Raw genomic sequence first — 24101 nt, forward strand, 5'->3', positions numbered from 1 at the left:
TACTGCCAACAATAACAACAACTAAAGAAATTCAATTCCCAAATCCAAGTTACCGCGCTGTCAAGTAACTTCAGCACCAGTGATTAACGCTATCGCATGTGATTGGTCTGATTACGACACATTTGTGTGTTTATTGGTTCTTCCGGAATGATTGACGTAAAACCCGCCCACGTTCCTTAGCACGGAGGCGCCGGCGTTACGCACGTGACTACATTCAATGTTCATCCGGGTTCTGGCGATGACCCACCATGTGACCCTCGGGCAAGCAAATATGGCGGAGGTAAGAGGAAACTCATATAAATATTATTTGGAGTCGCTTTAGTCTAATATAAGGCGGGCATATAGCAGAAAGTAAAATCTATAATTTAGACGGAAAACTGAACGTGAATATTTACCTCGGTGATAGCATGTAACAGTAAAACACGACAGCGGTGTGATAGTTTTGAAGAGGAATAAACTTGTTGCATTTCTGGTATCAGCTAACTGATAAAAAGCATAGAAAATTTGAAAACTTACGTGTTGAAATAGTTTGAGACGTAACACAGTTAGAAGTTGCGGGGTGCGGCTGATATTATTCTTAATTTTGCTTCTTAATTTTCCGCCCAGACTTTTTATTTTCGTGGAAGTATTTTCAGCGCGTAAATGCGTACCTTTTTGAAATGATTTTTTTAGCCTTGCATTTGAGGCGCGCTTTTTAAGACCGGGGTCCAGCAGTCAAGTTTTATGTTCGAGCAATGGGGCTGCTACTTGCCGGTGGGCTGTTTTCGCACTCTGGTTTTATTGTATGTGTGTAATGATTTAAATCCCATCTATATTGGTTTTATTTATTTTTTGCTTTCTGTTTTGGTCTTTATGGCTTACGCATCATGAAATTGGGATTACTGTTGTAAAGTCCGTGGTCTGTTAAGGCAGTAAGCATATTTTGAATGTATGATTTAGCCTTTTACTTAATTGTTTTTCTAATCATTTTTACATTATCGGTGTTTTATTTCGAAATCGATATATAGTTGTTTTGCTTGTCAAAATGCGTTAGTTTATGAATGTACTAACGACAGAAGTATTAACGTAAAACGATAACGAGTCTTAAATATTATAAAACGTTTCACATAGAGCTTGGAGTCGTCTAAGGACAGAAACATTGAAAGCATATATATTTTTTTAGCTGTAAATGTCAAGGTCAAGGTTGTAGTTGCCAACTGCGTTTGAGATCAGTTGTCCAGTCATTGAAAGATTAGTGAAACGTTCCTATTGCAAAAACTAAAGCTAAAACTAAACGATAATTATATTTTCTGTAGCCATTTTTTAAAATTGGTTCTACCTTTTTATTGTATTCCCAGCAACCAATACATTTACATTTATTTGTTTAACAGATGTTTTTTTTATACCTAAAGTGGCTTATGAAAGAAAGTATAATTGAGTGAGAGGTCAACATAAACATAAGTCTGGGGGTCTGTGACAGGACGGTATTACGAAATTGATCATCACAACTAGAGAGTTCAAAACAAAATACACATTGGTTACAATCCCTAGATAATAAATATACCTAACTGTTTAGACAGAAATTCACCAAACGAGAAAGCTTTGAAATGCTTCTTAAACACGTTGAGGGAGTCAATTTCAAATGGAGGTGGGCAGCTTATCCTTCCAGCTAGGATGTGCCCTGACAAGAACCAGTTTTGAGATTTGATGCCACTCAGAGGAGGCTTTTATCCAAAGCAGCTTGCAACATCTGAGATACAAGTGGTTACATTTCTTTTAGTTTTTCCTAATTGGTGCCACATGCAGGTGAAGTGACTTGCTTCCGGGTCACACAATGTCAGTGGTGGGATCTGGATCCACAACCTCAGGGTTTGAAGTCCTAAGACTTAACCACTCTACCACACTGCCTGGCATCAATAGATGTTTCAGCAGACCTGAGTGATTGAGAAGGAATACAGTATAGTGTATAGTACTGCCTGTTTACATGATTACTCAGTTACTGATTTCGGTTAAGGCTTTGGACTTCAAACTGTGAGGTTGTGGTTTCAAATCCCGCTGCTCCCATTGTGTGAACATTTAAGCAAGTTGCTTCACCTACTGGTGGTGCTCCAGTTGGAAAAACAAAAGAAATATAACCATTTACACCTCAAATGCCTTATATGGTATATCGCCTTGATTAAATGGGTTGCCCAAATAAGTGAATATAAATGTTCAAGTTTCACACCCTCAGCCTACAATACTTTACAGTTTCACAAAGCCTTTCTTAGCTTTTCACAATAAATGCTCACTTTGGTCTATGTCATTTTTATATTTATAAAAAGATCTTATTAAAGCTGTCTGAGGATTTGTATGGTTTTGTTGAAGTGAGATGGGGTTACTGGAAGCAGAATCTGAAGCATTCTCATAAAGGACTACAGTTACACTGAGAGAGGAAGACAATCAATATATTGAAACAGCTAGTATGCCGGCCCTAAGTGTTTCATATAGAAACTTATGTAGAGTGTGTAGTGCAGCAATGCAACCTTAAATGATAATGGTAATTGGATTTGTTCGTTGTGCTTTTAGCTCTCCATCATGCATATACTATGAGAGTAATTTGTGCTGCTAAAGTTGATGCTTTTCTTGGTGTGGTATGAACTGTAACACGGTTCACTGTTTCAGAGTTTTTTTCAGCTTTTTACACTCCACCCTCATTTTTTTTATGTCATTCTGCCATTTAAATTAGCTTTTGTGTCAGTTATGGGAAGAATTTATTAATGATATTAGAGGATTTGTGTGGTTTTTATGGAAGTGAGAGAAGTCCACTTCTGGTAGAACATGAAGCTTTCATGTAAAGGATTGTAAAGTTATATGTACAGTTTCTCAGAGAGAGAGAGAGAATTGAGAAGTTGACAATTAGTGTGGAGGTAATAACTACATCATACAGAAAGCCATGTAATCATAATTACATTTATATAGCACTTTTCTTGCTACGCAAAGGGATTTACATAGACAGTGGGGAAGCTCTTAATCACCATCAATGTGCAGCATTAACCTGAATAACGCAGTGGTAGTCATTTGTGTGCACCAGTACACTCGGCACACATCACCCATTAGGTGGTGATGGGATGAGAATGAAAATTACAAACTGGTTGATTAGGGGGCCAGAATGATTGGGCCATAGTGGGCAATTTTAGTTAGGACACCGTGGTACATCCTACATCCTCATTTGAGATGTATAAAAACTAAACTTGGTGTAAATAATAATAATAATAATCACATTTATTTGAGCTACTTTTTTGTATGAAAAAGTGCTAGGCAAAGTGCTTTACATAATGAAGAACAGTAAATAAAAAAAATATATAACAACATAAGAAATTAAAATAAGACAATATTAGTTAACATAAAAAAAAGAGTAAGGTCCGATGGCCAGGGTGGACAGAAAAAACAAAAACAAAAACTCCAGATGGCTGGAGAAAAAAATAAAATCTGCAGGGGCTCCAGGCCACGAGACCGCCCAGTCCCCTCTGGGCATTCTACCTAACATAAATGAAATAGACCTCTTGTGTCTGGGGTTCTCATGGAAGGACTTGATGATGATGGACATGCAGACTTCTGGCTTTTAATTCTTCACTGTTGAAACATCATGGTGCTTTGAGTAGGTGGTGGTGGCTCCACCACCAAAAGGACACCAGAAAAAGAAACAAAAGAGAGAATAGGGGTTAGTACAGATTTTAGAGCTACCATGTATAGTTATTATAATGAATTGGATATACAGAGTATCAGGATTAAATTACAGTGAAATTATGAAAAGGCCATGTTAAAGTAATGTGTTTTCAGCAGTTTTTTAAAGTGCTCCACTGTATTAGCCTGGCGAATTCCTATTGGTAGGCCATTCCAGATTTTAGGTGCATAACAGCAGAAGGCCGTCTCACCACTTCTTTTAAGTTTTGCTCTCGGAATTCTAAGGAGACACTCATTTGAGGATCTGAGATTACGATTTGGAATATAAAATGTCAGACATTCCGATATATAAGAGAGGGCGAGATTTTTTAAGGCTTTATAAACCATAAACAGAATTTTAAAGTCAATCCTGAATGACACAGGTAACCAGTGTAGTGACATCAAAACTGGAGAAATGTGCTCGGATTTTCTTTTCCTTGTTAGGATTCAAGCAGCTGCATTCTGCACTAGTTGCAAATGATTTATGTCTTTTTTGGGTATTCCTGAGAGAACTGCATTACAGTAATCTAGTCGACTGAAAACAAATGCGTGAACTAATTTCTCAGCATCTTTCAATGATATAAGAGGTCTAACTTTTGCTATGTTTCTTAAGTGAAAAAATGCTGTCCTAGTGATCTGATTAATATGCAATTTAAAATTCAGATTACAGTCAACAGTTAAGCTTTTTACCTCCATCTTGACTTTTAATCCTAATAATAGCCTCATTGTATCCATTATTGTCAATCACTAAGATTTCAGTTTTCTCTTTATTTAGCTTGAGAAAGTTACTATTCATTCATTCTGAAATACAAGTCAGACATTGTGTTAGTGAATCAATAGAATCGGGGTCATCAGGTGCTATAAATACAGCTGTGTGTCATCAGCATAGCTGTGGTAGCTCACGTTGTGCCCTGAGATAATCTGACCTAACGGAAGCATGTAGATTGAGAAGAGCAGCGGACCCAGGATAGAGCCTTGTGGAACACCATATTGGATATCATGTGTCCTTGAGTTGTAATTACCACAACTAACAAAGAATTTTCTCCCTGCCAGGAAGGATTCAAACCAATTTAAGACACTGCCAGAGAGGCCCACCCATTGACTAAGGCGATTTCTAAGAATATTGTGATCAATGGTGTCAAATGCGGCACTCAGATCTAAGAGGATGAGAACAGATAAATGGCCTCTGTCTGCATTTACCCGCAAGTCATTTACTACTTTAACAAGTGCAGTTTCTGTGCTGTGATTTGTTCTAAAACCTGACTGAAATTTATCAAGAATAGCATGTTTATTGAGGTGGTCATTTAACTGCATAATGACTGCCTTCTCTAAAAGTTTACTTGAGAAAGGTAGGTTAGAGATGTGTCTAAAATTTTCAAGAGCAGAGGGGTCAAGATTATTTTTCTTAAGTAGGGTTTTAACTACAGCAGTCTTGAGACAGTCTGGGAACGCCACCGTATCTAATGACGAATTTACTATGTCAAGAATATTATCAGTTAACATGCCCGATACTTCTTTGAAAAAATTTGTTGGTATTGGGTCAAGGGTGCAGGTGGAGGGTTTCAGTTGAGAAATTATTTTATGTAAATCAGGTAAATCTATCCTAGTGAAAGAGTTTAATTTGTTTACAACGGAATACTGGGGTTTAGGAGGATCTTTAGTGTTGGGGAGATATACTATGTTATTTCTGATATCATTAATTTTTTGATTGAAAAATACAGCAAAAGCCTCACAGGTTTTACTGGAAGTACTTAGGAGGCATTCCTTTGAGTTACCTGGGTTTAGCAAACGATCAATTGTCGAGAATAAGACTCTGGGATTACTAGCTTTGTTATTTATAATCTTAGAGAAATAGCAGCCCCTCTCAAGACTGACTGCGTTATTGTATTCTGTTATTTTAACTTTTAATATTTCATAGTGGATAGTTAGTTTAGTCTTCCTCCATTTACGCTCAGCTCTACAGCATGTTCTCTTTAAATCAGACACTCTTTGGGTCTTCCATGGTATAACAATGCTAGAAGATTTTTTAAACTGGCTTTACAGGTGCAACTAAGTCAACAGAAGCCCTCACTTTAGTTTTAAATCTTTCCACCTTATTATTTACATTATCCTCGCTATTATAGTTGGCACTATAAACGGATTGATTGTTTAGAATGTTTAGAAGTTTTTAAAGCTGCTGATGTAAAACAACACACATTTTCGCGGTAGCCCCCTATCTTGTGTATGCATGTTTCTGCTCAGTTTTGCAAACTGGAGGCAGTGCTACTGCTTCAGTGCCATTTACCTTTTTTTTATATTCGCATCAATGACGTGAGATTTATGAAATACACCGAAATTAATTATATATCATTTACAAATTTAATTCACTTGATTGTAATAATTCAATAAGTATTTACAGACGATGATGACTGGTTTCTAAGTTGATTTCGATTTCCAAGATCTATCCTCTTGGAGCCGTGTGCTGAACTGGCGCCAGCTTTACAAAGGCAGACTTTGAGGAATTGTACTCTACCTGCTCCTTTGCAAGTTCTGTCCACTCTCAGGTTTTTAACCATGGGAAATTTTCAATGTGAATTTGCTGACTGATCGAGTATTTCACAAACATCACTGAGTTGCACCATGCCTTCTGCATAGGATGGTATTATCTGCTTGACATCCAGATATATAAGATTTCCTTACACTGTGGATGAACTATGAAACATCAAAGTGCAATTCGCAGCAATGTACTGTTTTTCTAATGTAATCAGAGCGGTCAACTGCATGCACATTGCTATTGCAACGGCGCTGGACAAGTTAAATCAGCCAGGGATGAATCTCCAAAACAGTGAGCTGGCATTACATCATGTATAGCTGGAGAACCTATAAAAACGTTGGCTCCATATAGTCACAGATGGTTTTTCCAACTGGTGCAGCAAAAGGCAAGCAGGTGTTTTTAAAGATAGCAAGTCAACTCAGATAGCCATGTAAAGAGAAGATGATGGATCCGTGGTGTTGCTCGGCGCCGATGCTACACTATAAAGGTGCCTTCAGAGAATGAATTTGCTTATGTAAATAGAATGCATTTCCACTCTATTAATGTGCTGCTCTATAGTCCACAGAAAATGTGTTGCATTGTGCAGGCATGTAGCTTGCCTGTACCTGAAGAGATGTGGTATGATGAACCTGACCCACGAAATGATAAGCCAAATTGGACAGCATTACAACTTCATTTGAATATAATTAGCAGAATGTAAAAACAGGTAATCAGATGCAGCCAATTAAATTAACCAATTAATTTAAATTGAGATCAATATCACATAGTACAGCCCTTATTTTCCTTAGTTCAGTGGCCACATCTCTTGCAGCATCCACATTGCATTTTGTGATTCCAGAACAGCGTCAGTCAACACACAGCCAAGTGGTTGCCTAGTGATTTCCGGGGCAGAGGTGTGTGTGCAACCAACATCTGAAGATGTGCTGGGCACGGCAGCACCATCACCACATGGAGTTGTGTCATTGGCACGGGAGGAAGAGTGTTTGTAATATTATCTGAAACAGACATTGGGCTGTGACTTACCTTTTCACGTTGACTTTGATATCTGACTGCTTCTTTTTAATTTGGGAACTCTGCAACTTTCTGAACTTGAGTGACAGTGTAGCGGAGAGACTCTATAACTTAATTTTCTTGATTATACCACTGCTTAAGCCAACAAACAGTACATCTTTCTTTGCCTCCACTTTGCATTTGCTGAAATTTTTTTTCCACATTATTTTGCCATTATCTTTTAACAAAACACCAAACGGAATGTGATATTTATTTTGATTTGCATATTAAAATATGCAAAATTCTGGGAGGAGTAGGGGTGGGGCTGTAGGCACATGCATGTGCATTAAATTTCACTTTCATCGTGATTTATAGAGGGGAAGTGTGTGGAATTTGGTGTACGCACAGTTTTATGCATCTGGATTTTTGTTTGTGCGTACACACATTTCTGTTTTTGTCCATACACCATATTTTAGTGTGAATTCTATGCACAGCATTATGCATGAGGCTCCTTGACTTTACGTCACATCCAAAGGACAGCACTTTTTTTTTTTTTTTTTTTTTTTTCTCTTTCTCCTCTCAGTGCAATGTCCCCATCACTGCACTACGGCATTGGGATCCACACACAGACCACTGGGTAAGTGCTCCCTCCTGGCCTCGTCAACACCTCTTACTGCAGAAAGCCAAGCTTTTCCTAGATGATCTCCCATTCATGTTCTGGTTAGGCCCAAGCATTCTTAGCTTCAGGTGTATTACCTGGTCTGAAGTGAAGGTAATATTGCTGCATTCCATTTATCTTGGATTGTTGTTGAAGCTGGGAATGGCGTCACACCTGAGCTGACTGCGTTCCAGTAAAACATCTGGAAAAACAATAGATGCCTCCAGGAAAACATTTGTTGTCCTTGCTCTTTTGGTATACAGACAACTACTGAAAAGTGCATTACGTGGTATTTTACACATCCAGTCACTATGGCAACATGTCCAGAGATAGAGGTTGTACAGTATTGTATGTACGACTGATTTGATGAGACACAAATAGAAGTGCAAATAAACAGTATAATGCTACAGCTTTCACTAAAGTTTATGGTGCACATTGCTATTTTCGAGTGACTTCATAATCTGAATTTTGACAAAATCAGACTTGACAGACAAGCCCTAAATTTCTGAGCAGGAAAATATTCAGACTTGTTGGGGCATTCCAGTTGAAAATTATGACTTCCCAGTTGAAGTGGAGTGCAACATATGGCTGCATGTACATTATGTAGTTGAAAAACGCAACCTTTAATGTTCATGGTAATTTAAATTTGGTTGGTATGCTTTTAGCTGTTCATAATTCTTATTATTTGAGTAATTTGTGCTACTAAACTCACTGCTTTTATTGGCATGGTATGTCCTGCCACACTGTAGAGCTTAGATTGATTTGTGACCATGGCTTAAAAAAAGTCCTGTCTTATGTCTCAGAATTTATTTCAGCAGTAATTATTGTTTATTTTTTATAGTGTAAATCATCTAATCTGTAAAGCTGAATGTGTTTGTTTGGTATGCATATCTACACAGTTGAATCTATCTGTGCTGAATTTTTCACACATTCCCTGTTTGTGCGGAGTAACATCATAGACTATGCTCCAGTCTGAAATTTAGTTTGTGCCCACACTCTGGGCAGCACCAGGTAGCCCCTGCTAGTGTTTCTATAAATTGAGCAAATGAAATGACATCCATGATGTGTTTGTCTTTTGTGGATTTTTTTTTTATTATGCCATTTTTTGGTTTAGCTTAGCTGGACCCTTTGTTTCTGTGATTTAAAATCAAAAATAATCAGTACTTCAGAAACTGAAGGCACACACGTCCTTGCATTTCAAGTTCAGCATGTTAGGTTAGTGACTCCACATCAGCTTGAATATGCTATGTGATGCAGTCACACCATCCTCCATGGTTGCTTTCTGCTGCTACGATGGCCCTGGTACCTGAAACCATACGCTGGATAAAGCAGGTTTAGTAATGAATACTTGTGTACTGCATGACTAAGCCATTTTTAGAGGTCTTTGCATCACTTTATTGGAAAAACTGCTTGAGTTTTTGGTTAATGCTGAATATGTAAATCTAATGGAACTCTGATTTAATTATTTAATATAATGGGAATTCTTTTGTTATATTTATTTAACGTGAGTTCAGCACAACTCATAAATGGTTTAAGATGAGCATATTTCCTATTGGTGAAACTCATAGGTATTTTTGAGTTGTCAGTCTGTAGCAAGACAAAAACAAATAAGTTAGTAAATTGGACCAGGTTTTTAGTGTGAAATCACCTTTGCTGTACATCATACTGAGTGAGCAAATAGGGAAGTAATTTTTTTTTCCTGATTAGCTGAAGTGAAACATGATCTGTGCCTTCCACCTAAAGTGCTGTTGCTCGGTTTAGGAATAGATTAAATGGAATCTAGTGACTTTATTTGTGCCATGTAAAGCTAAGCAAAAGTTTGTTGTAGAACACATACAACACATAACCATGTTGAGATGTTGTAGTTACCAATTATCTTGAAATTATACATGTAAATAGTTAACTAGATGAAACAGCAAATAAAAGGATTTTTTGTAAGTATGAAATAATCTATGATTTGTACTTGTTTTTGATTTGCATTTGTCTTTGAAATGAAACACCACATGATATGCAATTAACTTAAGTACAGCATTGTGCAAAAGTCTTTGGAAATCTCAATGAAAAAGGAGATTTCCTCCAATATTAACACTGAAGGCATTGGTACATATCATGTCTGGATAGCGTTGTGGCTGAATACACATTACTTTTGTCAGTTGTGCTTACTAAGACCCATAATTGTTGATTCAAATGCTGTGGCATCAGCTAGGTAAGTGATGACACCTTAATAGCTGAACCATTATCATGCTGTGAGTTGTGTTCCACTCTGTGAGCTGCTATTTTCAGCTTCTCTTTGACTTTAACTTATCCTAGCGTTTATTTTGTGGTATTCTTTTTGCTTGCTTTTTTTGTGTGTTTTTTCCTTGAGTTGCTTTAATTTTGAACTTCATTTATGCAAGTGCTATGGAGCCCAGTTCTCCTACCCTCTTTGAGCCTGTTTAGAGGATGACTTAGGCTGATGGCTCAGCTTAAGGTGAGCATATTTCCAACTGGCAAAACTTGTGTATTTTTTGAGTTGTCCTTCTGCTGTGGAAATGGTCTACAGTAAAACTGTAACTAAACACTGATGTGGTTATTTGCATGCCATAAATACTGCACAAAATACCTCATGCAACAGTGTTTTGCATTGCACAGTTACAGAAGGCTGCCAATGACATCATAAAGTCATAACCAGAATTATTCAAAAGAAAATTTTGACATATATTTTGGAATAATGTGCTGTATAATGAGAAAATATGTTTCTTCATGAGCAAAGAAAATACTTTAGGAGGAAAATCAGAAACATTTAAAGAAAAGAACAAATGTAAACCATTGACGGTGTTCTCCCCAGAAATTTTTTCTAGCCGGGTTGCATGAAAAAATAGCCAGGTAGGGCAGGATGTGGAAATTTGGTGGTGGGGAAAATTAAATGTGCACTATTTTTATTAGTTAATTATTATTATTTTCCAATGCTCAATATGACTTCCTTTTTTAAGGTTTGACACTTTTGCCAGAATATTTTTATTAAATTTAAGAAGTATCCAATTAAGGATCCTGCAGCCCTAACAAAAATTTTAAATAACAATTGTTATGACATAAACCAAGAGGCACAAGTATTGTTGCTGTCGGGAAGAAAAGTGAAAACAATTTAAAAAAAAAAAAAAAAAAAAAAAAAGGGAAACCTAATGAAGGAAAAAAAATACTCTCTAAAGCCAACTTGCATATGCAGAAGGTGTCTTGAGTTAAATACTTCTTTTCTTCCTAGAGGCCCAGTTGTCTGCAGCTTTCCCATAATCAAAGTCCCCAGGATCTGGGCCCTCCAAGGAGATCAGCATGAGATTATTTAGCGTGCTGTGATTCATGCGATTGCTCAAACATGTCTTGATCCTTTTAAGGGCAGAAAACCCACTTTCACATTCAGCTGTGCTCACTGGGATCACCAGCCTAATATGAGCTAGTTTGGCTAAATTTGGAAACGACTCTTTGAGCTCTGATGTCATTGCTATTTTTAGTAAAATCTATTTTGGATTGAAGTCTTTGTATGATTGACTTCTGATAATTTTTGACGCATCTGTCCATTCTTGCCTGCTACTTTCATGTTTGAAAATTGAAGGGCTACCATTTTTGGAGTAACGATCGAAAAAAATGTGGTATAGCGGGTCCACGGCTTAAAAAAAAAAAAAAAGTCCAGTTTTAAATCCATAGAGCTGTGTCGCTCTCCGTGGGCGCGATTGCACTACCGCGGGGAGTTATTGAGGTAGTTGGAGTGAGTCGCACCTGCGCATGTGGGTGCAGTCGTTCTGAATTGCTTCATTGGCTTCCTGCGGTGGGTGATTAAGGTGCTGCGCCCTTAAGAAGTATATATATGTGTATCTATATACTGTATAATATATATTATATATACGGGTCGGCACAAGAAAAGGGGGAGAATTCAAAGGGAAATAATTCAAAGATGGAGAAATCAAAGAATAAAAGAAACATGAGGAGGTTAAAGGACATGAAAGGCAGTCTTAGAAGGGCGATCTGGCCACCTGCAAGGAGACTGCACGAGCTGGGGCCCCGTGAAGGAGCATTAGCTGTTGCACTGTAGGGGCTAAGTCGCCCCACTGAACATCCAGGTGGAGTGTGGCAAGCAAGGCAGGTGCCCTCCCTAGGCTTCTGAGGTGCGACCACGTGAGCTTGAAGAAAGAAGGGAGAAGAGCCAACCTCGGACGGTTTGGCCATGATGCCTGGAGACAGCCAAAACGGAGGTCGGCCGAAAGGAGTTTGTGGCTGCTGAGTTTCCGCCGGCTACGCAAGCAATGGGTGAGCCGGGGAGAATGAAAAGGAGGTGGGCTGAGATCAGGAGGAGTTAGACTGCATTTTAACCTCCAATTTTTTAATGGATTTATTTATTGATTTTTATTCCCACTTTTTATTGGATTTTTTATGGATTTATATATGTATTTTTTTGGGGGGGGGGTTTTACTTTTTTCATGGTCCAGCAAGCTTTCTTTTCAAATTCTTGTGCATGGCATGTTTACCCAAGGTAACTCCCTCCTTGCGGGATGTTTGTTTGAATATTTCATTAACAATGAGCACCACATACCATTTCCTTTGACCATTAGCCAATCAAAATCTTTAAACCACTGTTTGTTGATGCCGGATAAGCAGTGCTTAGATTTATCAATTAGCAGAGTGTGTGCTGAAGAGATTTCCTCTGATGGACCAGACTCTGCAATGTCTTTGAACAAAAAAAGGAATGACAGATGGGTCACTTTAACAAAACCCTCAGCAATTCAGTGATAAAACGTATGCACAGGACACAGTGTGTGCTGTAAGGGTTTCTGCACATTTTATGCAATATGGATGAAGGTCCAAATATGAGCAAATAAAAGAATGGCAGATGGGGTCACTTTAACAGGAACCATAGTGAGTGCTACAAGGAGTTTTGCACACAGAACACACCTAATGCTTAAACAACTGTATATATATATATATATATATATATATATATATATATTGGTTTGCTATGTACTGAACAAGAAGAGAGCAGCTGTACGCTTAGCAGCACTACAGAGGCTGCACTGACACTGAGAAGAGACATCACTTCCTGACACCCTTTTTCTGATATCTGACAGACTGGTTCCACTAGACTTTTTTTTTTATTTTATCAGTCCTCCTGTTGCCCGCTCACCTCCACATCCTCTTTGCTTGTGAACTGCCTTGCTACTGTATTAAGCTGCTCTGCCCCTGCTATTACCATGTACAGCCCCCTCTCGAAAGCCCACCTCCCCATACTCTTTGCTTGTGAACTCCACTCCGCCTCGTCCTCGCTCGGCAACATCCTGCCCCACGTCTCTCCCCTCACCACATGCGATCCTGCTTCTAAAATATTTCCCCACCTGCCGGCTTGTCCCTTGCCATCTCTGCAGATCATTAGATCTGCCTATGCCTGTCCAAGGTGGGTAGAGTAGCCAAAAATTGTACTCAAGAGTAGAGTTACTTCAAAATAGTATTACTCAAGTAGAAGTAAAAAGTAGTCATCCAAAAAATTACTTGAGTAAAAAAGTATTTGGTGAAAAGACTACTCAAGTACTGAGTAACTGTTTGATTTTAATGATTTATTTTTTAGAAATGTTGTAATAAGACAGACAAAAATATAAAATAATGTGCTAATTCTGCTATTTCCAAATAATAAAATAAAAAATGAGTAAAAATAAATGACATCTTTACAAAATAAAGATGCACAAATAACATAAAGTTCCAAATCTGTTTTCCACAACAAAGCTTTTGAAGCCAATACCTACAGTAGGTAACATGTATGTTTGAACAGTGCAAACTACTTACAGTGACAAGATATACTGTACATTGCAAGTACAATACTGTATATTCACTTTGTGGTGTAGGGGGTCTGAAGCTTCAACAAAATAAAAAAGGCCAGTTTCAAATCCATAAAGCCGTGTCTCACTCTGTATGCGCAATTGCACGACTGCGGGGAGTTAATGAGGTAGTTGGAGCGAGTCACACCTGCACATGCAGGTGCGATCATTCTCAATTGCTTCATTGGCTTTCAGCGGCGTGTAATTAAGGCCGACGGAGACGGGAGTGTATATATACGGGTCTGCACAAAAAAAAGAAGGAGGAATCAAAGAAAAGGAGAAAAGAAGAGTCTGTAGGGGACCGGCATCATCACACACTTGCCCAATGTAGCGGAGTAAGAGTAGCGTTTCTTCTTCACAAATGTACTCAAGTAAAATTAAAAAGTATGGTGTAGTAAAACTACTCTTAGAAGTACAATTTTTTAAGAAAGTTACTCAAGTAAATGTAACGGAGTAAATGTAACTCGTTACTACCCACCTCTGGTGCCTGTAGATCTGCTGCTGTCATCTCACATGACATTGTGAGATGACAGCCGGGCCCTCAACTAAATTAGCCGGGAGCGCCCGGCTAAAAGATGCTACGGAGAACACTGCACTGAGAACAGAAGTATATTTGTTATGCTTCAGGTTAATGTGGCAACCACGTGTTCAAGGTAAAAGGACAGATGCACTAATGAATCATTGAAGTTTAAAATATAATAGAAGTCATATAATAGGAAGATAGATACCATAAATGTTTATGACCCAAATTTTGGACTGTGCTCCTTAGCTGCAAATAATGGAAAAACATCTGTGGGGGGGGGTGGGGAAAGGGAAACATTCTCGCCTTACTTATGTCACATAACCCACTTGTATGTTATCCTGTTATATGCTCAAAATGTGCAAAATGCATGCATCTTTTTGCTAAAATATCGTTAGCAGTTACTTGCAGGTAAGGCATCATTAATGGGAAACAGGAGAAAGGTACATTCTCATTATGTTGTGCTTTTTAAATTGATGACCTGCATCTCTCCCTCGTTCACAGGGATTTGCTTTGGTCAAATGAATCAGACATATGTACAATAATAAGCTGAAACCTGTTATCTTTCAAAGGAGGCATTTCAATAGTATGTGTTACCAAATATGGTGCTCAAGTCTTTCCCCATTGCAGTATTCTATTTTCTATGTCTGTTAAACAAATGCAAATGAATTTCATTTATGTATCAGAACTTTTAGGAGCATGTCATGTTTAACTCTCACAGTTGTGGTCATGTTATGTTCCATTCATTGAAGTGTGCCATTTCACTTGGGGAGTCAATTTAGCTTCTGTTTTATAAGAGTGCAGTTTCAAGTGTGAAATAACTTTCATTTTGTAACTTGTAGTTCAGCTAGTTGTACTGTAGTCATACTAATTTTTATTTGTTCTATTTATTTATTTGTTGGTTGTGTTTATTTGCTGTTGGCTACTAAAAAAAGATAAGTTTAAATGTGAACTGCAATATTTAGTGCACTTTATCACTGTTGCTTTGATAAGGATTGGAGAGGAACACTGGAATATATATATGAACATTTTATAGACTTCACTAAACAAAGTCACCCCCAGTTTGCTTCAGTGCCATTGTGTCCTCACAGGAGAACCCCTCCTTTGTTGCTTTGATGCAATCTCGACTTCATTGCTGTCAAGAGGGAAGCAGTGCATACTGCGGCACGATGGTGCAGTGTACTAGAGAAGCTAGATTAAGATGAGGGGAGGATTTAGGGGTGTTTGTATTTATCTGTTGTTTGTTGTTGTTTACGGATGACACTGCAGTTGTGACCTGCTGGGCTGGCTACTTTGAGCAGCTGTTCAAAGCTGATCCTCTGTCTAGGATGTTGGATATCTCTGGGTCCACGGTTCTTGAGGTTGATCCTCCAGTTAGCTGTGAACCACCCAATTCCACTGAAATTACACAGGTGGTGAACAGCTGAAGGGGGGAAATGCTGCAGGAATCTGTGGTATCCGGGGTGAACGTCTCCAGGCTTGTGGTAAGGCTGTTTTCCTGGCATTGCAAGCAGTCTTTGCTTCCATTTGGGAGACTGGCATCATCCCAACTGACTGGAAAACGGGACTTATCGTCCCTATCTAGAAAGGGAAGGGTGATCGCCCTTTATTGCAGCAACTAGAGGGGGAATAACACTGCTCTCGGTGCTGGGTAAGGTTCTTGCTAGGGTCGTCCTCAATAGGATCCGTGATCACTTGCTCACCAACCAGTGACCGGAACAGTCTGGTTTTATGCCTAAGAAGTCTACCATCGACCGCATCCTGGCACTGAGGGTTCTCATGGAGCCCAAACGTGAATATCGGCAGAGTTTCTTTGCAGCCTTTGTTGATTTTCGTAAAGTGTTCGACACAGTTGATCGAGCTTGCCCTGTGGGACATCCTGAGGGTTCGCGGGATCCCCTCAAGGCTGCTGAATATCATGGCCAGCCTGTCCACTGGTACTGTGAGTGCTGTGCAGAGTGGAGGCGGAACCTCTGTGTTTTTCCCAGTTGATTCTGGGGTTCGTCAGGGGTGTTTTTTTTGCTCCTACTCCGTTCAATGCTTGTATGGACTGGGTGTTGGGCAAGGTTGTGGGGTCTAACGGCAGTGGGGCATCTGTTGGTGAAGAAAGTTTCACGGATCATGACTTTGCTGACGTAGCTGTGATCTTCGCAGAGTCAATGGAGGCTCTGATTCAGGGCACTGAAGAGACTAAGTGAGGAGTCTGACTGTCTGGGTTTGCGAGTGTCCTGGTTAAAAACCAAAGATCCAGGCCTTTAATGACCTCTTGGGCACAGCCATCAGCAGTGTGTCTGTTTGCGGTGAGAGTGTCGACCTTGTCGAGAGGTTTACTTGCCTTGGCAGTGATATTCATGTCTCTGGTGACTCTTCCTATGAAGTCAGTAGACGGATTAGGAGAGCATGGGGGGTCATGAGGTCGCTGGAATGAGGTCGTGGTGCTCCCGATATCTGTGCAAAAGGACAAAGGTCCAAGTCTTTAGAGTCCTGGTGCTTGTCTTGCTATATGGTTGCTATCCAGTGACCTGAGACGAAGACTGGACTCCTTCGGTACTGTCTCTCTCCGGAAAATCCTTGGGTACCATTGGTTTGACTTTGTGTCGAATGAGCGGTTGCTCATGGAGTCCCAAATGATGCACATTACCTGCATTGTGAGGGAGCGTCAGTTAACGGCACTACGGCCATGTGACGCGTTTCCCCGAGGGTGATCCAGCTCGTAAGATCCTCATTGTTGGACACCCAAGTGGCTGGACCAGGCCAATCGGTTGCCCGCGTAACACATGGCTACGGCAGATAGAGGGTCATTTATGGAGGGTGGAATAGGACCACGTGTCTACCTGGGGTGTTACCAACCGGGATCCCGAGTTGTTTTGTCGTGTAGTGGGTGCGGCAATGCACTGTACCAGTGCATGCTCCCCAACTTGTCTTGACTTGCTTCAGAACTGTTTTGGTACCAGTACTGAGGTCCAAATGCTTGTATTGATATCAAAGTTAAAATTTTAGTACCAGTCCAACACTAGACCTGTATAATGTAAATACTAACTTTGCCCTTTCCCTTCATGGTAAAGTTGTTAGCATGAGGGTTCTAAGTGGTACCATCTGTGATCAGTGCTAATTCCAGTATTTGGAAAAAGTTGTCATCTATGAGACTAGAATTAGGGTGGGGTTGAAGTTAATGTTTATCAGGAATAATTTGTCTTTTTCAGTTGTCTGTTGTTACTTATCGCTTCATATGATAAACTGTTGTGTAACCTTGCTCCACCTGGCAAATTTTGATCTGGCTTTTGTTGATGTTTATTGCAAAACATAATTTTATAGGAAAGTGTATTTATTTGAATTGAAGCAGGTAATGGGTTGTGTAATTTGATTGTATACTATCATTATTAGATGTTTGCGATTTTCATTTGTTTATGTTGTTCACTCAAGTACAGTATTTCTTTTTGTGTTTTTTGTCCATTGTATGTAGCCTCATCTTCAGTCATGTGTTTACCCTATTGGTTAGTGGTGCAATTCCAGTAGCTCGTCAATCACTTCTGCTCATCATAATGTACATCCTTAGCGGATGCGTCGTGCCCTAAATATATCATTATGCCACATTTCAGGTTTTTAACTAAACAGGAAATGGTGTTTTTGTTGATGAGTGAGTGAATGAATCAGTCAGCTTTGCTTTATTTATATAGATAGAATACCAGGAATATATTTTTTTCCACATGTTTATAAATTTACATGAGACTTAAGCTGTAATAGTTATGTTTAAAATTTCTTATGTATTTGTCCACTTTATCTTCCTATATAATACGCGACCGTGACTGTTCGTTTGTCTGTCCAGGATTTTAAATCACCTGTATCTTGCAAACCAATTGACCTGAAATTTGGTACACATACAGTATACTATGTGATATTTACTATAAGCTTTTGGGGTGATGACTGATCTCCAAGGTTATTCCTCTTTTTATTTTATTGTACAATCAACTCTTGGCAGCGTTCTCATCCCTACCACCTTCACCGTCACTTCCCCTACCTCTTCATAGCTTAAATCACTCCTGAGGCAGATTGAATACTTAAGTGCCAGCTTAAGTGAAAAATTAAGAAAAACGTACTATGTAATTGCAACACAAACACTGACTTAATTAGTTTTAATGTGAAAAGATGCTGACGGAAGAAGAGAAGAAGTGGACCGCTAGGGTGGAGAAAAGAAGAGGTGCTCAGAAAGCACTCAGAAAGCAGCAAGCACATCAGCCTCTGAGCAAATGAATGGTAAACGTACAGAGAAAGAGTAGGAAAACTAGGAATGCTCAAGTCAAGCGTATTCACTGCATGTTATTGTGCAGTGCGCCGTTACTGGTTAATCATATAATAAATGTCTGGTTTTCTACTTTTGAAAACTTAAAATATGTTGAACTATTCTGTTTTGCTTTTGAATGTGCATCTGCCTTACAGGATTTCTTTTCCTTTTCACAGCCCTCCTTTGGGAGTTCGAGCCCAGGTAATGGTGCATTTTGATCATTATTTAAAAGTTTGTTTTTAAGTTCTGGATAAAGTTTTAAAGAATCTTAAGCCTTTTTCAATGATGTTACGTTTTAACGAATAATGTGAAATAATGTGATCTTTTAAGACAGTAGTTCCTTGCCACTTTTGGAACTGTAATGGGGAAAAAAAACTAATTCATTTATCTAAGGCACCTTTCATGATCAGGATACATTACTACTGTTTTTTTGTCAGTTGGAACACGGGCAGATTAAGATTTACTAAGTGTTTGAAAGTGAGTGAAAGGTGGAGAGTAAACTTGCCAACCACACCACACTTTGTGGTTTTAAAAAAAAATCATTTTCAGAACTTAGTACATTTTTCTGAAATTCTTCTAACAAGACTCATGACCTTTTTTTAACAGAGGTCTATTTTGTTAGTTTTCAATCATGTACCTTGGAATGTGTTAATTTGATAATCTTGCATATATGTGTGTTTTTTGTTTATTACTGTTTATTCACTAATTATTTCAGAAAGTAACATTTGTTTTATTCAGAAATGAACCCAATAAAAATTGCTATTAGTACCTGGCAAATTACTAACTTTCCCCATGCTTCTTTGTTTTTTTAAATGTCATTGTTGAAGTGTTACATTTTTGCATGCTGAGGGAAAAAAAAGGAGAAATTTTGGAAGCGATAATTTAGATGTATTAAATGAACATTGCTTCACTTTTAAATTTGGCATCTTTTTGGGGATAACAAAATAAACGAGTAAGTTTAATATCAATTATCAGTTTTTACCTGTTAATTAGCCTTATGCAAGTAACAACTGCTGTTTTGGTATACTACTTGGTATTACTTGGTACAACTTGGTATTGTACTTGGGCTATACAGCTCATCTTTCCGCTTGTAGTATTCTGAAATGTATGTTGGCAGATAGATGACTGTGAAATGAGAGCCACTAAAATAGATAACCCCTGATCAGTTATCTAATTCTTGTAGTGAGATTTATATATATATATATATATATATATATATATATATATATATAAAATATAAAAATATAGCCGTGTAAGCCCGTGCCCAGGGTCCTAGAAACTATTGAAATCGTCAGAAAAAAAACTGAAATGTAGAGATGTCAGGTAATTGAAACAAACTACTCTGGGCATCTTTCTTCTAGGAGGATTCGTTTGCCGATGTGCTCGCATCGCTTGTGCATTACCGGCTAAACGAGTTTTCTGTTTCCTCGGAGGTGGAGCCCTTACCCCGACTCCATCTCTCCCTTCTGGGCCAGACAGACAGACACACTTCCACGCGTAGATGTTTATATATAAGATATTTATTCTGTTCCAGTTGACAGAATATTTTGTTAAATGATCAGTAAAATTAGTGCTGTGCCGTGAATTAGATGGGTTACATCAATATCGATATTTAGCTGTTTTACTGCTGTCGCATGATGTCTTCGGTGAGCCTGATTTTCATATCCAGGCAGGCTTCTGTTTCTTTAGAGTTTCTCTGGGTTGGGTGGGGGGGGGTTTGGGGGGGTGTTCCATGAAGCAACCTTATGAAATTGAGGCTTAGCTGAGTAAGTCGTGCTTGAATAAGCCTCATTTTCCAGTCGAGGCTTCATCATTTCCACAAATGCAAAATGTTTCTGCATAACTCAAGATGAGTTTAGGCAATTCATGATTATTTAAGTGCACTCATGATATTTAGACAGCCCTGAGAATAGATCACCAAGAACATCAATTATGGCTCAGTGACACATTTTCTATTAATAATAATAATAATAATAATAATTAATAATTCATTACATTTATATAGCTTGTTTAACATCTACAGATTGAGCACCTGTGACTTTAAATATGATGCTGGTGGAATGCATGGTGTATTGTGAGATTGCTTTGAACAGTTTAGAGCAGGGCTGTTCAGTTACAAATTCAGTTGGGCCAGATTTTCAAACCAAGAAATTTAGCTGGGCTAGATATTTGTAGCAGCCGGTAAGCAGCAGGTAGGAATTTCTGAAGGCTCGCAAAATGTGTTTTTCTCAGTTTTTCTTTGAGTTTCTGGTGGGATCATATGCTGGGCCACTCAAAGGTTGCTTCTAGGCAGCAATTTGAATAGGCCAGGTTTAGAGTTATTTAATTCTCAGAAAATAAATGATCTTATGTCTGAGACAGTGACGGTCTTTCAGCAGGTGAGCAAAAAGTAATATGTGATCTATAACAAAACTTAAAAGGAAATGCTTTGGCGATTAAATGTCTATGTGCATCAAGATTGTGAATCTGTGCAGTGCATAACTAAATGTTAATGCCATTATTTTAATTGAACAAAGTTTCATTTGAATTGCCCAGATTGATTGTAGATGTACTCGTTTGTGAATGTCAGACTTCAAAAACTTAAAATAATTAAGTATTCAGTGGCAGTGTGAGTAATGTAAGCCACAAATGGCTTCAAGTGAAAATTATATATACGAATATACTTTTGAATAGTAGATTATACAGTACATGTACACTACTGATAAAATGTTTTAGAATACCTCAGATTTTCATCTCCGTAGAAATGACATTAAAAGCTAACATAACCCTAAAACCAATGACCTGTTTTTGGTTGCTAAATGTGTAATATGTTTCCATATACACTACGGATGAAAAGTTTTAGATCAGCTCAATTTTTCTTCAAATGTATTCAGCTGAAATGCAGTGAATGACCTAAAATGGTGAAAAGGTAAGTAGTCAACTGTCAGAGGTTTAAATTTAAATTTTAGGTTAACAGAAACTGACAACAAGAAATTTCTGAATATTACAAATGGGTATTCTTCAGGGAACAACTATTTTGCCCTATCAGAGTGACTGGTTGCATATTGATGCAATGAAATTATTACAATTTTGCATAGTCCAGTTCTTATTAACTTGTTGGGACTGTTATTCACTTATGGACACAGACTGTTGTACATATTACATTTTCGAAAGCTGAAAAAAATAATCTAGTTTCACTGATAAAACAATGAATAAGTGCATTTTACCTAGTTTCATGTGCTACAGCAATGTATGGCTTTTGTTAAGTATGCTTTTACAAATACATAAATATTTTTTATTTTAATTAGGGCTGTTACCATTAAGGTTTGACTATTATAAGAATATTAAAGAGATTAATTATTAGTGTGCAATTAACTATATCTAATACATTATTCCTTAGTAGGGATGCTCCAATCCAAAAAAAGAAGACTTGATCAATGAGTGTTAAAAAGGCTGCTTTTCTAAACTTTATGGTAAATTAGTTGCAGTCCTCCTATATGCAAGGTATTACAGTGGTTGAGACCGTGCATTTTTTTTTTTTTTTTTTTTTATAACAAACTTCCTGTAGTGTAAACAAAGAGCAGCGAGTGGAAGCTTGTTTTATCAGTGAATGAGAGGCGATTGGTATATTAGCCTTTACGTTGAAGAAAGCAGAGTAATAAACTGAAAAAAAAAAAGTAATTGGAAAAGTTGGCCTGTGCAGCTAGATGAATGACAAGAAAAGCTGCTTTAAGGAATTCAGACCTTTATTTTATCTTTTAAATTAAAATGGACACTGCTTGAGTTTGGACAGCAAGCTTGTTTAAAATGCAGAAGTTGGTAATCCATATTTATAATTATACTTCCAAGAATTATGAATGTATTAATGATACATGGAAGAAAAAAACGCATCTCTATAAATATAGTAAATTTATATTTTAACAGCAAAAAGCTGTAGCGCAATTAATTATATAAAAGGATTAAAACGTATAAGTGCATATATATTTACATTTAAGCAGTGTTTAGTTGCCAATATCAATTAATTGATTGTGTGAGAGTGTGTGTGTGTATTCTTTACTGTATATATTTTTCTGTTAGAGAAATGGTGAAAACTACCTTTTTTAATTAAGCTTTGTTTCAGATAGGTACATTACAAAAAAAACCTAAATAATATGACTGCTTGTAATTATGAGAAGCTTTTTATTTTTTTTCCTGCCATCTGGGGTCTCCTTCTCCTGCTTGCTGTGCTCGCCAACACCTGGGGCGATAGGAGCATGATATCTTGTACAAAGAGTGTTGGGGTGCTCCTCCGTTAAAGAAATCGATTGTATTTAAAGAGATGTTATATAGAAGAGTATGTAGGGGGTGGGAGGTGGACGGTTTGGTCCTTAGTTATTACAGACAGAAAATCAGCTACTATTTCTACTAATAGCTGTCGGCTACTATCAGCTACTAGTATTTCACTACAATTGTCAATTTTAAATACCAATTAATAAGAAAATGTAGTAAATAGCAGAAGTAAAAAAGTAAAATGTAATAAGTAAGTAAAAATTAAATTATATTAATGCCTCATCAAAAACAATATTATGAATTACTTTATCCTCTAACTTACTGTACATTCTATAAGTCTTTTTTCTTTTGCATTTCTGTTTGCATATTGTTTGTGATATTTTTCTCTTGTTTATTGGACAATTCTCTTTGTTCTTGATTTTTATTATACGCATCTCTTTTGAATTACTTTATCCTCTAACTTACTGTACATTCTATAAGTCTTTTTTCTTTTGCATTTCTGTTTGCATATTGTTTTGTGATATTTTTCTCTTGTTTATTGGACAATTCTCTTTGTTCTTGATTTTTATTATACACATCTCTTTTTTGTTCATATTCTTTTTTTTGATGTTCAATATCAGCTCTTGCTGCTCTTTTTCTATCACAATCTAAAATTCAACATTCTTCAACAGGTACTTTGCTTTTCTAGTTTACCATTGTAACCAACTGTGTTGAAGGGCGAATTAGCACTGAGTATCACGGGGTGGTACGGAGGGAAGATGTGTGCAGTAGCAGTAATAATTGGGCGAGTGGTGTGGTGGGGAGTGGTCAAGACTGAATAATACGGACACGACGGAAACCTTTTGTAATATAATATAGAGATATGTATTATGGATAAATATTTTTTGTATTCTTATTCTGTAGTTTAATTATAAAAACACATCTTAGGACATCTTTAAGAAGGGGGACCGGAGGGCGTGTTCCAACTACAGAGGGATCACACTCCTCAGCCTCCCTGGAAAAGTCTAGTCGGGGGTCCTGGAAAGAAGGGTCCGTCAGATAGTCGAACCTCGGATTCAGGAGGAACAGTGTGGTTTTCGTCCTGGTCGTGGAACAGTGGACCAGCTCTACACCCTTAACAGGGTCCTGGAGGGTGCATGGGAGTTTGCCCAACCAGTCTACATGTGTTTTGTGGACTTGGAAAAGGCGTTCGACCGTGTCCCTCGGGGAATCCTGTGGGGGGTACTCTGAGAGTATGGAGTACCGGCCCCCATGATAAGGGCTGTTCGGTCCCTGTACGATCGGTGTCAGAGCTTGGTCCACATTGCCGGCAGTAAGTCGAACCCATTTCCAGTGAGAGTTGGACTCCGCCA

At 38.0% G+C, this 24101-nt stretch overlaps 1 protein-coding gene across 2 annotated transcripts in view; it reads left to right on the plus strand.

Annotated features, from left to right (window-relative positions):
* The first annotated feature begins 207 nt into the window (after positions 1-207).
* mier1a (mesoderm induction early response 1a, transcriptional regulator) overlaps positions 208-24101 on the plus strand; it is a 72115-nt gene continuing 48221 nt past the window's right edge. Inside the window, exons 1-2 of one of the 2 annotated variants that reach the window (XM_051932722.1) lie at positions 208-280; positions 18678-18702. In XM_051932722.1, coding sequence (XP_051788682.1) covers positions 218-280; positions 18678-18702 — 88 coding nt within the window. In that variant the 5' untranslated portion in view covers positions 208-217. The remainder of the gene's footprint in view (positions 281-18677; positions 18703-24101) is intronic. The other variant, XM_051932723.1, reaches the window with a different exon arrangement.

The sequence above is a fragment of the Erpetoichthys calabaricus genome, chromosome 10 (genome assembly GCF_900747795.2).
Source record: "Erpetoichthys calabaricus chromosome 10, fErpCal1.3, whole genome shotgun sequence".
Classification (NCBI taxonomy): Eukaryota; Metazoa; Chordata; class Cladistia; order Polypteriformes; family Polypteridae; genus Erpetoichthys; species Erpetoichthys calabaricus.